The 12,724-nt window shown below is 43.3% G+C and overlaps 1 protein-coding gene across 1 annotated transcript in view; it reads right to left on the bottom strand.

Moving 5' to 3' along the window:
- Positions 1-12,724, bottom strand: part of ENTHD1 (ENTH domain containing 1) — a 115,167-nt gene that overhangs the window by 14,956 nt on the left and 87,487 nt on the right. Inside the window, exon 5 of the mRNA XM_040988251.1 lies at positions 573-965. Within this exon, the coding sequence (XP_040844185.1) occupies positions 573-965 (393 nt within the window). The remainder of the gene's footprint in view (positions 1-572; positions 966-12,724) is intronic.

Genomic DNA, 12,724 nt, shown 5'->3' on the forward strand with positions numbered 1-12,724 from the left:
ATGAGAATATAACCACTATTTAATCTTTGAAAAATGCATAAGCAAATCATTATTCTACTGATTAACTTTAATGAAGGATGCATAATTATATAATGCATGCATTAATAGCTGACAGCCCACAACCTGGAATTTCAACTAGTTTTGTCCAGTATCACCCAGTCTAAGCAATTCCAAAGCTTCTGGAAGACAGGAAAAGGAGGCGCTGCTCTGCTCCCTTTGTGTGCTGAGCACACAATGCCACCTCTGTGTGTGCGTAGTCACGGCCAGTTCTTCCTCAGACAGCACATCCCTAGTAGGAAACTCTCACCCAGCCTTAGTTCCTTCTAGTTTGCTGTGAGAACCTAGAGCAGTGTAGTCAACGGGGCACCTGTAACCCATGGTAACGAATTCTCCATCGGCCTTTAATAAAACAGTTTCACAACAGAGAAGTATTTGGCATGTACATGCTAACATCATCGATGGAGAGTGAAAGGAAGTGGTGGTGGGAGGCAACATGGAAAGCATAGGAAAGGGAAAGCAGAAGACTTCGAGACAGGTTTCCTGTTGCTAGGGTTTGTTTTTTGGAGACTCACCCCTGGTGATGGAGGCCGGGTTCTCATCTGCCATGGGGATGCTCTCAGGTTCCAGTGGTTTCGGGCGGTCCTTGTCGATAACGATCTCCTTCATTGGGTTAAATGTTCTGAATGAGGGAGACACGTACAGTGTCTCCACAGAGGCTTGGTTATAGAAGGTAGAGTCTGACTTGGAGATCTTGAAATTGTGGCTGATAAACTCTTCTTTACTTGAGTACCAGAATGTTGGCAGAGCCGTCAGGGTCTCACAGCTTCCGGCAGCTGCTGTGCTGTCAGGAGGTGTGGGCAGGGGGTCTTCGGTCACAGCACTTGTAATGGTACTGTCTGAACTCTGGTCCAGACTCACAGCTGTCTGGGGGGAGGGGCTCTTCTCCAAGGGAGCAGGCACGGCACCTACAGAACAGTAAGAATTCTACATAAAGAAAAACCCAAGACACGCCACCCAACCCCATTGCACTTCCAATAACCAGGATTTCCTCCCTATTTAACTCTCCTGCATTCATATTACACTTCTATCTGCTGCCTATTTAAAGCACACCCAAACTATAATTGCTGCCTTAGTCATTTGGTGGCTGCCTTCTCCCTCTCTTCTAACTGAAGTACAAAGCAAAGACAGCTTCAAATAGCTTGCCTTCAAAAATTTCTGCCAGCACCCACGTATCAGTCTCTGAAACCACCATATTTTTAGTATCTTCGAACTCTCATCCCTTACAAGACAAACTGGGGAAAATGTGCCTCATCTCACAGGTCCATTCTCACCCAGCCCCGAGCTGGTAAAGCCTCCTTCCCCTGAAACACAGAGTGTCTTCTTTCCTCCATATTGGCATGAGGGACGTTAAAGAGCCTGCATTGGGTAGCAGCAAAATTATAATTAAACCTTTTGTGGATAGGGAAGAAAAGAAACACTCTTCCAGGGTTGTGACAATGACTAGGATGTAAGTTCCTTCCGGTTTGAGATCTGTGTCCATTGCAATCATTGAATTCATCAAAGTATCTATAATAGTGCGTGGAATGAAACAAACAAGCAGCATTTATTACAAATAGAAGAAACAGAAGAAATTCTAAGAAACTAAGACTTAAGATGAACTTGATGTAGGCCTGTCTACTCAATCTAAGAGTCATAGGTCTGTTTGAATTTCCAGGTGCAAATTGAGAACTTATTTTGGGGAGGTTGGGTTCATCAAACTAGAAGAATAACAAGACGATAAGAGTAAAAGGAAGGTTATATCATTTAAGGTTCCCCAAATGGGAAAAAGAATATAGAAATTGTATAAATCACTAACAAGCTACAATGCAGATGATAACATACTTATAACATACATTTATATGCAACCAGCACTTTCAGGCTCTGGATGCTTTTTATTTTTGAGGAACTATCTAATTTATTTGAAAGGCAGAGTGACAGAGATGCATGGAATGAGAGGTATCCATCTTTCATCTATGGCTCACTTCCCACATGGCCACAGTTGTAAGGCTGCAGTCAGAAGCTGGGAGCTCCAGTCAGGTCTCTCACACAGGGAGCAGGGGTCAAGAACTTGGGCCAGCACATGGTGCCTTCCTAAGTGCTTTAGAGCAAGTGGGATTAGAGGCTAAGTAGCCAGCACTCTCTGAGATGGGATGCTGGCTTGGCAAGCAACGTCATCTGCTGTGCTAGTGTCCACTCCAGGCTCTGAGCTACTAAAAACAAAAAGCAAAGGGTGGATGTTTGGCACAGTGGATAAGACACAACTTGTGGTGCCTGCGCTTCATACTGGAGTATTAGGGCTCAATGCTTGCATTCAAGTTCAGCTTCCTGCTAACGTGTGTCCAGGGAGGCAGAGATTATGGTTCAAGTTCTTGAATCCCTGCCATCCATGGGGGAGACCTGGCTGGAGTTCTGGGCTCCTGGTGTCAGCCTGGCCCAGCCCTGCTGCTGTGGGCCTTTGAAGAATGAACCAATGGAGAAAAAACCTGTCTCTATTGCATTTCTTTCTACCTTTCAAATAAATAAAAATTATAAAAGAAAGAACACTTCCTTTGACTCTAAAAAACTTCCTTTCTATTTTCAACGCCAGTTGGGGGCCAGAAGTAAGTTGCTGGTGAACACCACAGAATTAGACAATAAAGCAACTTATTTTGCTGTCTCCACCAGGAATCCTATCTTTTGTTCAAACTTCTGGCTTCTAAAATTCAATTCAAATATCACTTGCTCTGACCCTTCCCTTCCGCATCCCATTCTCTTACTGTTCTTAGCAACTCCTGCTCAGACCTTGTGCTTAATTATAACACTTGGTGTGATGTGTTCTAAGTTCTGCCCCTCCCCGACAACAGCCTTCTTGACAGACATTATTAGGAGCTATCTTTATATACTGCACTTAGCAGCGACCTTCCTAGAGGACGGAGTCAGGCAATGCTCTTGAGGCAAAAGGAAAAAGACAGAAGCACACAGATGAAAAAAAGCAATGCCAAAGTCAATACAGTATTAACTTTTTACAAAAGATTTATCTATTAATTTTAAAGGCAGTCATAAACTGGGACAATTCAGAGTGACAATGTCTTTCTGAAGAAAATATTTGTAACAGCAATTAACATTTCAAAATTAAAATGTATAAAGTTGTCTATATGATTGTCACTTTAATATCTAATGTGAAAATTGAATGTTAGACCAAAATAAATAAATAAATAAAACCCTACAAGAGAAACAAAGCAAATTGAGGCTGTTCTGTCCCTATCAACCCCCGCTCCAACACCCTGGGAGAACCGGCTGCATTCTTGCTTGCTTAAACCTCAGGTAAAACTAGTAACTTTTGAAATTAATCAAATACTATCACCTTAAAGAATCCTGATGAAACCAAGAATGACTTTAAATGCATAGTTCATAATCTCAAAGAGAAAAATCTTTAAAGGTGAAACCTTGAAGATTCTGGAGAGCTAGCTGTGCTCACTGCCATGAGTGCTCTGCCAGGAGTCCTGTCCATGAGTCCTATCCATGAGTCCTGTCCCGCCCCTGCTCTTTATGCAGCACAGCGGATCAACACACTTCAGTTCAATCACTACTTCGGTTATTTGTAGTTTCTATTTTTTAAAAAAAATCTTCAAGAACTCCCTCTTGTGTTAGAAAGTTCAATCTCTGGGGCTTAAACACTTTCCTCTGCTTATCTGCTTTTTTTTCCTTTTCAAAAAAATATGTATTTATATTTTTACTGGAAAGTCAGATTGACAGAGAAGAGGAGATTCACTCCCCAAGCGGCTGCCACAGCCAGAGCTGTGCTGATCTGAAGCAAAGAGACTGGAGCCTCTTCTGGTTCTCTCACGCGGGTGCAAGGCCTCAAGGCTTTGGGCTGTACTCCACTGCTTTCCCAGGCCACAGGCAGGGAGCTGGGTGGGAAGTGGAGCAACCAGGACACAAACCGGCGCCTATATGGGATCCTGGTGCATGCAAGTTGAGGGCTTCAGCCACTAGACTACCCCGCCAGATCCCTGTTTATATGCTCTTGTAGCTCAATAGTTACAGCCAGGTCTGTGTCCCCACTGCTCAGACTTACTATGCAGGAAGTCCTTTGGGTGTCATTCCTCATGCAGGTGCAGACCTCATCTTTATGATCACTGATGTTCACCCTGCGTGCCCACACGGGAGCACCTGCTGCTCTATTCACTGCTCAAATCCCATCAGTCCCTCAAGGTCCACCTCTAACAATTATTACCTCTAGATGCCATTTCAAATGGTATGCATTTTTCCTTTCTAATCTATCCCTTTTCTGAAGCAGCATTTACATCTGTAAACTCACTTTTTTCACTCTATATAGGCCATATAATGGTTACCACAAAGCATATTAAGTTCCTGTAAGCTGGTTTTATAGCATGCATCATGCTTTACTATATATGAGGTATGATATGTTTGTTAAATTGAAATGTAATTTATACAAGATCTACTGTTAACTTCACACTGTATGTGAAGCCTAGAAATAAGAATGATCCAGCAAGAAACACTTGCCTGTACCTGCTGTTCACACTGGACCATGTTGGACTCTTTAGATATATACAAGTTGGAGTCACACTTCCTGCTGCCAATGACCTTGAAATCCAATTTGAGGGCCAGGTGTTATGGCAGAGCCTCCGACGGTGATGCCAGCATTCCACATGGGCATGGCTTTGTGTCTGGCTGCAGCATTCCCACACAGGCACGGCTTTGTGTCCTGGCTATTCCACTTCTGACAGCACCCCCACTCTAATGGCTTGGGAAGAGCAGCAGATGGCCCAAGTTCTTGTGCTCCTGCACTCCTGCGGGAGGTCCCAGATGAAGCTCCTGGTTCCTGACTTAGCTCTGTTCTAGTCATTGTGGCCATCTGTGGAGTGAACCAGTGGATCCAAGATCTCTCTCTCTCCCTGTCTGCAGCTCTGATTTTCAAACAAATATGTAAAACATTACTATAAATTATATACATAGATATACTTATATGCACACGAATACTTGCATATATCTATACATATACACAGTGTATAATAAGAAATGCATAAACTATCTGATGTAAGTTATCGATTGCACAACGCCTAGAAGACCATAGTTCCTCTATTAATAAACTGAATATAAAGAATATGCTTGTATAACATAGCAATTTGAACAATTCAAAATTTTAATTATTTTCATTTTAAATTCAGAAAGACCCTCTGCTTGCTGATTCACTCCCCAAACATTCCCAAAAGCTGGAACTAGGTCAAATTGAATTCAGGAGCCTATATAACTCCATTCAGATCACCCACATGGAAGGCAGGGACTCAGGTACTTGAGCCATGACGTGCTGCTTTCCCAGGAGCATTCAGAAGAGTCTGGATAGGGCCCAGCATGAAGTTCTCACCTTGCACACTCCAGGATCCCAGGTGGGTACCAGCTCTAATCCCGGCAGCCCCGCTTCCCAACCAGCTCCTTGCTTGTGGCCCAAAGCTTTGGGACCCTGCACCCATATGGGAGACCCAGAAGAGGCTTCTGGCTCCTGGATCAGCTTAGTTCCAGCCATTGTGGCCATTTGAGGAGTGAACCAGTGGAGAAAGATCCTTCTCTCTGTTTCTCCTCTCTGTAATTCTGACTTTCCAATTAAAATAAGTGAACAAATAAATAGGGTCTGGCGCAGTAGCCTAGTGGCTAGAGTCCTCACCTTGCACATTCCAGGATCCCATTTGGCACCAGTTCTAATCCTGATAGCCCCATTTCCCATCCAGCTCTCTGTTTGTGGCCTGGGAAAGCAGTGGAGGACAGCCCAAAGCCTTGGAACCCTGCACCTGTGTGGGAAACCTGGAGGAGGCTCTGGGCTCCTGGCTTCAGATTAGTGCAGCTCAGCCATTGTGGCTGCATGGGGAGTGAATCAGTGGACAGAAGTGACTCAGTCTCTCCTCCTCTCTGTATATGTGACTTTCCAACAAAAATAAGTAAATCTAAAAAAAAATGTTTTAAAAATATTACAAAGAAAAAAGAGAGAAGAGTGTGGATCAGAAATGTGGGGACCCAGACTAGCTCTTCTGGTGTGAGATGCAAACATCCCAAACAGAAGCTTACCCTGCCGTGCCACATCATGCAGAAACCCTAACGTAAATACACTGTAAAATGATGAAAAAGAGTAAAACTGGCAATGCAGAATTCGGCTTTTATTACAATATCCTGCACATTTGAAGGAAAAATAAAACAATGTAAGACAAACAGAAACCAAGGGAAGGAACCGCCAGCAAGTCTTTATAATAAGATCTATTTATTCAAGGAAAAACGAGACAGGAAGTTGACTTTTAGGGAAGAAATACAGAATGTAAGAGACAGGAAATACAAAGGTAAATGCAGAAGACTGTTCCCCTAATTCCTTTAATACTTGTGCAACTGATTAAACACACTCTGTTGCAAACTGTTTAAACAATGCTTTGTTTGCAATGTTATAACAAATATATTTATGACAACTACAGCTAAATGATGGATTGTAAAAACACTTATGTCTGCAGGATGCTTACATTTTACATGGTGTGCTGGTATGATCTTAACTCTAAATAGACTGCAGCTATTCAGCGAAATGTAACTTATTTCCCCAGGAGAAACCACAAACATTTGAAAAATTATTTGTTTATTTTGGGATAAAGTTCCATAGGCTCTGGGATCTCCTCTCCTCTTTGATCTTCTCCCCACACTGATTTTCCCTATATTATTGCAATAGTGCAGTCCTTCAAAAACAATCATAAGTCCATCATTCTGCTATGTAAGTGTATCCTGACATTGTAGGTATGGATAGACAAAGACAGAGAGTTCAGCATCCTATTGTCAAGATGTATTCAACAGTGTCACTGGGAGTCCGTCGTTGAGTTGGAAGTGGAGATGCATGCTGCATTGTGCCTTCACATTTCTACCTGATCGTCTCTGTTACACCGCTCCTCCAGATGACTATATGTACATGCATGTTGACCTATATGTCCACTGAGCTTGTACTTTGCTGGAAGGTTTTCTTATAGCAGAGAGAAATAAGATATTCGTCCTTTCAGTATCGGCTTGTTTCACTGAGCAGTAAACAAGTGTATTGTTTTTTTTTTAAAGATTTATTTTTATTATTTTTATTGGAAAGGCAGATATACAGAGAGGAGAGACAGAGAGGAAGATCTTCCGTCTGATGATGCACTCCCCAAGTGAGCGCAACGGCCGATGCTATGCCGGTCCGAAGCCAGGAACCTCTTCCAGGTCTCCCACACGGGTGCAGGATCCCAAAGCTTTGGGCCGTCCTCGACTGCTTTCCCGGGCCACAGGCAGGGAGCTGGAAGGGAAGCGGGGCTGCCGGGATAGAACTGGCGCCCATATGGGATCCCGGGCGTGCAAGGCGAGGACCTTAACCACTGTGCCACCGCGCCGGGCCCAAGTGTATTGTTTTTTTAAAGATTTATTTATTTTTATTACAAAGTCAGATATACAGAGAGGAAGATCTTCCATCCAATGATTCACTCTCCAAGTGAGCGCAAAGGCCGGTGCTGCACCGATCCGAAACCGGGAACCAGGAACCTCTTCCGGGTCTCCCATGCGGGTGCAGGATCCCAAAGCCTTGGGCCGTCCTCAACTGCTTTCACAGGCCACAAGCAGGGAGCTGGATGGGAAGTGGAGCTACCGGGATTAGAACCGGTGCCTATATGGGATCCCGGCGCGTTTAAGGCGAGGACTTTAGCTGCTAGGCCATGCCGCCGGGCCCATAATGCATGTTAATTTCTTATTTTCAAGTTTATCACCTCCAGAATACAGTACACAAATTCCCCCTTTCAATCTTTAAGCGAGTACTGGACAGTCATTTGATAAATGAATCATGAATCGTTATCTGGATGATGTGGCCATTGACATGAAGTCAAGTGGAGAGCAAGGAAAAGTCTTATAGGATGTCCCAATCCAGGCACTTTAAGATATACATGAAGCCTGAGACATCTAGGGATTAACTTGCTTAGGATCACACAGCAACTATAAAGGACTTGAAGGAACTGATGGAGAAGAGCAGAGAAAGCTGCTTCCGTGTGTCTGAGCACAAACACACGAGTATGGAGTTGTAAACACCCCAGCAATCCTTTCCTAAAGGCTCCCCAGCCGTCCTGGGATAGAATCTCCTTGAATTGCACTGAAAAGTCAGAGAAGACTGGAGTGAATTAATTTGGTCAGCCTGCTTTATCTGGTTTCTCATTTTCTTTCAATTTAAACCTGAATGCCAAAGAGCTTTGTTCTCAAGTATCTATCCAACTGACTCCTACGTGGGAAGCTTGCTGTTCAATTATGAGACTATCCAGTTTTCTTTGTTGTACAGTGCTTTCAGACCTGTCAATGCGCTTGATTAATGCAAAATAGGACCTCGAAACACGGCTTTTATTAAAGCTAGTTTGATTACTGGTAGTTATCATTTAAGGAGAAGCTTATTCTCTGTGTAACATATCGGGCTGCAAATTCAAAATGGATTGTCCTGCAAAAGTCTGACAAAGCAAAGCATGGTGAAACAAAACCAGCACTACCAGCACACGGCAAAAATGCCTGCATGCTCCCAGCCTAGGAACAGAGGGAATATCATACTGCTAAAAGTGCTAGAATGTTCTTGCCAATGTGCAGGTGATGATGAAGTTGTGTCTGAGTTGAGGCTTCACCTCCACTCTGCTACCTCCTTTTCATTTTCCACCAACTGCACTGCCTTGTTTCAGGTACACCACAATCATTGCATGTTAGTCGGTATTCATTACTGTGAACCTAATAATGGGTGTTATGTCCCAACAGAGCTACTGCTGAGCTGTATTCTCTGTTGGTCTGACACATAGCATCCAATTAGAGCTACAAAGTAGAGAGCTGGCAGGCATGACAAAAGATGGATGCCAAAACAGGTCTTTCTGTAGCTTAAAAATGTATAACTGAAGGAATTTCTACTTTAGTGATTAAGTTAATCAAAGGAAATAGGAGCTGGAGGTAATAATAAGGTCATTTTGCTAAGAGGCCAGTTAGGAATTATTAATATAGAGGGTGTTTTAAGCTGCTCATTAACATAATGGTTTAAAGTAGACTAGGCAATTTAAACTACACATAGCAAGCAAAAAATACTCATAAACATGTTTAACATGAAAATCTTAAATTTTTTTTCCTTAAGGTAAACTTGTGTGCCTGAGCACAGGTTAGAGCAGTTACACTTTCCCCAGGAGCTGTCTCGGCGGGGGAGGAGGAGGGCAGAGTGCAGGGGTGCCAAGTTGCAGGTCCTCAGGATTTCAGCAGAAATCACCACATTTCATGGTAGTGTTAAAATATTAACCCATGCTTGAGAACCACAAAATATGGCATGCAGTCAGGACTTGTTCCAACGTAAACTTGAGCTCATGGTCTAATCTCTCACGAGGATAGCAGATGTATGGACACACACGAAGGCTGTTTTTTCAAAAAGCTCTTCCAAGTGGGACAGCTAAAGACTTTCACGGCACAAAACCCAACCGTACGAACAGATTCGAACAGGAGTTCAGCATGCTCATCATAATGTTTTATACCACAGTTACCTTAAAAACTGTGATTTCCTCGAACAGACTGCAGTCACCAACCTGAAGCAGAAACTGTCTCTGTGAGCAGGTGATCCCTACTTCATGCGCTGGCCTCTTAGGCTTGGGCTGAGGGAACCTGGTCTCCTCGCTCCACAGAAAGCATTCCAGCAGGTGCCTCAAGACCCGTCTGGATATTGACAATAAAACACTACAGATGACAACACAAGTCAGGAGTCACAGCTTCACTTTTCACACTTGTTGAGAATGTGAAGCAGTACCTGGCTGCTGGTGTTGCTGCCTTGACGTGGTCTGAAGCCTGGAATCACGCAGAGGTCTGCAGGGCCCTGCCTGGAGCCAGGGGAACCTGAACAAAGCAGGGATCCTCCTCCCCCTGGAAGCTGCGCCAAGCACGCCCTGCTTCCCTCTGGCTGAGGTGCAGAACAAACAACAGGTAACCCTAACTCTCAAATGTTTTTCCCAGTAGATGGACACCCTAATTAATAAGGTTTGTTAACTTCAACTAGGAGTAAAAAAAAAAAAGAGTCTAAGCCAAAAAGAGGCCTATTAAAAGCACAAATATTACACTAGAGTTTGTTTCTTCAGAAACAACTTACTGCAAAGCAAAAAGGACACCTAACATCCATTTTTTTCTCCCCAGATCAAGACTATTGTTAAGTTTCTCTTTTTATAATAATAAAATGAAACAGATTTGACAAAGATCGAAGAACTTTTTCTAAAAATAAAACTAAAATAACTTAAATTAGTGGATGAAAGATTAATGGCAGTTGAAGATAAAACTTGGAGCTGGGTGACAGGTATAAAGGAATTATTCAAAGACACAGTACAGAGATCAAAGGGAAATGACAGAAGTGAAGATTCGGAGAGGGCAGAGGGTCATATGTGTGTCCCAGCTCTCACTCCTGCCTGATTCCCTGCCACCTGCTCCTCAAAGCAGCCACTCAGCACCCCAGCACCCCAGCACCCCAGCACTTCGGCTGCTCTCACCCCTCTGTGCTTTGCCAAGGTCTGCCCTTTTATTTTGTTTTCTTTCCTCATTTGGAAGTTGACTCTTCGTCTGCTGATTGGATAAGTCTTCCTTACTCTGTCTACGCTCCGTTCTCTCGGGTGTTAGCAAGCAGACACAGCCGACTGTCTGTCTCTTCCTCACCTGGCCACTGTTGGGGTCGCCTCTCTGTTGTTTGTTGTAGCATCCTTGACTAATATGGCCAGCTATACTGTCTGTGTGCCAGGAACCCAAATTTTGGCTCTTACGGAGTGGATGTGGGGATTTTTTTAGCACACTCTGAGAGTCTCCTAATTACATGATTTCCTCTATGGGATATCTGGGTGTAATTATTCCAAATCTTGGATTTTTAATGTTTGCATCTGGCACCTTGGGGCTGGGTTATCAGCCAGTGCTAAGATTTGTGCAAGTGCAACTCTGTGGTCTCTGTGCCCACCGATCCCTGTGAATATCCTCAGCTCTCCACTTCTCTTAAAGACATTTCCAAAACCTCACGGCTATCCACGAACCATTTCTGTCAGTCTGACCTTTTCCTTCTCACGTTCAGCAGGCGTCTTCTCCCAGATTCACCAAGATGGCTGGTTTTTTTTTTTCTTTTCTTTTTTTTTTTTTTTAAATGGCTCTGCTTCTACTCCTTACCCTTTCCCTCCGGCCCTAGCTTCAAGATGCCTTCCTGCACCTGTCATTGGCTCATCCCCTCAAATCCCTCCTTCTTGTCTGCAACTTTTTTTTCACTGCTTCCTGCCCCAGCCCACGGAGCTACCCAATCTCCCACTGTATTTTTTCATTTTATTAAGCTATAATTGACAAATAAAAATCATATATAGTTACAGTGTACAACATGGTTGTGATATATATACATATATATATCTCCTGTGAAGTGGTTAAATGGCTAATTAACATATCTATCATTTCACAGATTTACTTTTTGTAAATGTTTAAGATGTACCATTTTCAGTATTACAATACATTTTTACTTACTAGAGTCTCTATATTGTACAACGAATGTCCAGAATTTATTCCCCTTTCCAAACTGAAACTTCAGTAACCTGGTGACCATCATCTCTCCCAACCTCCGTCTCCTGGAACCCAGCATTCCACTCTCTGGTTGAACAGGACTTGTCTTCCCAAAACACATGCAGAAGTTTAAAGTCTGATGTCTTAGGGTTAATCATGGCAGCTAGGAGATGGGGCCAATGGAGGTTGTTAGGTTAATGGGAGCATGCCTTTAGAATATGTGCTTTCAAGAAGGGTGGCTTGTTTGAGTTCAAGCTTAGCCTAGCTTCTCTTTCTCTCTGCTCCCATGTTCATCATTTGATTCTTCCTCCACATCCGCCATGCCAGCCTCCATCAAATTCCACTGCAAGGTCAGCCATTCCTTTGATCTTAACCTCCAGATCCTAAGCTGAAACTAGCCTTCTGTTTCCCAGAAAGCTCCTTCTGGGTATTTCACTCAAGGTAATGAAAAGCAGACTAATGGCAAGTCAACTATTTTAGATCCTACATAGAAGTAGAATCAGAAAGTAGTTTGCTTTCTGTGCCTGGCTTACTTCACCTAATATAATGTCCTCCAGTTTCATCCAGGCAGCCTCAAATGACAAGACTGTCTTTTCCTTAATTGCTGAACAGCATTTCATTGTGCACATAAAACATACTTTATTTATACATTTATCCATTGACAGACACTGAGGTTGATTGTCGATCAAGGCTATTGTAAATAAGGCTGCAATAAATGTGGAACTACAGCTGCCACTCTGACACACTGATTCCATGTCCTGGGCATGTAAACAGTGGGATTGCTGGACCACATGGTAGCTCTATGGCTAACTGCCTGAGGACAATCCTTTCCACTTTCAATGTTTCTTTCCTGGGCCTGACTGCTGCGTTTGCCTTTCTCCTGCTGCACAAACTCAACACATTGAAAAAACGTGGTTTTTTTTACCATTGATTTATCTCCTCCTCATGTTCCATTCCGCTATTTCACCTGCAGCTGTGCTGTGAGACCACCACTGGCTCTTCCTTGTTAAATCAATGAGAATGTGTCAATCCCAAGTCTCAAGCACTTGACTGAGTAATTCTTCTCTTTAATCTGTGCCCTTTACTTTCTATACTTACTCATTCAAAAACACATTGGGCCGTGTGCCAC

This window comes from Ochotona curzoniae, unplaced genomic scaffold (genome assembly GCF_017591425.1).
Source record: "Ochotona curzoniae isolate NIBS_2020 unplaced genomic scaffold, NIBS_Ocur_1.0 contig_1014, whole genome shotgun sequence".
NCBI classification, from domain to species: Eukaryota; Metazoa; Chordata; class Mammalia; order Lagomorpha; family Ochotonidae; genus Ochotona; species Ochotona curzoniae.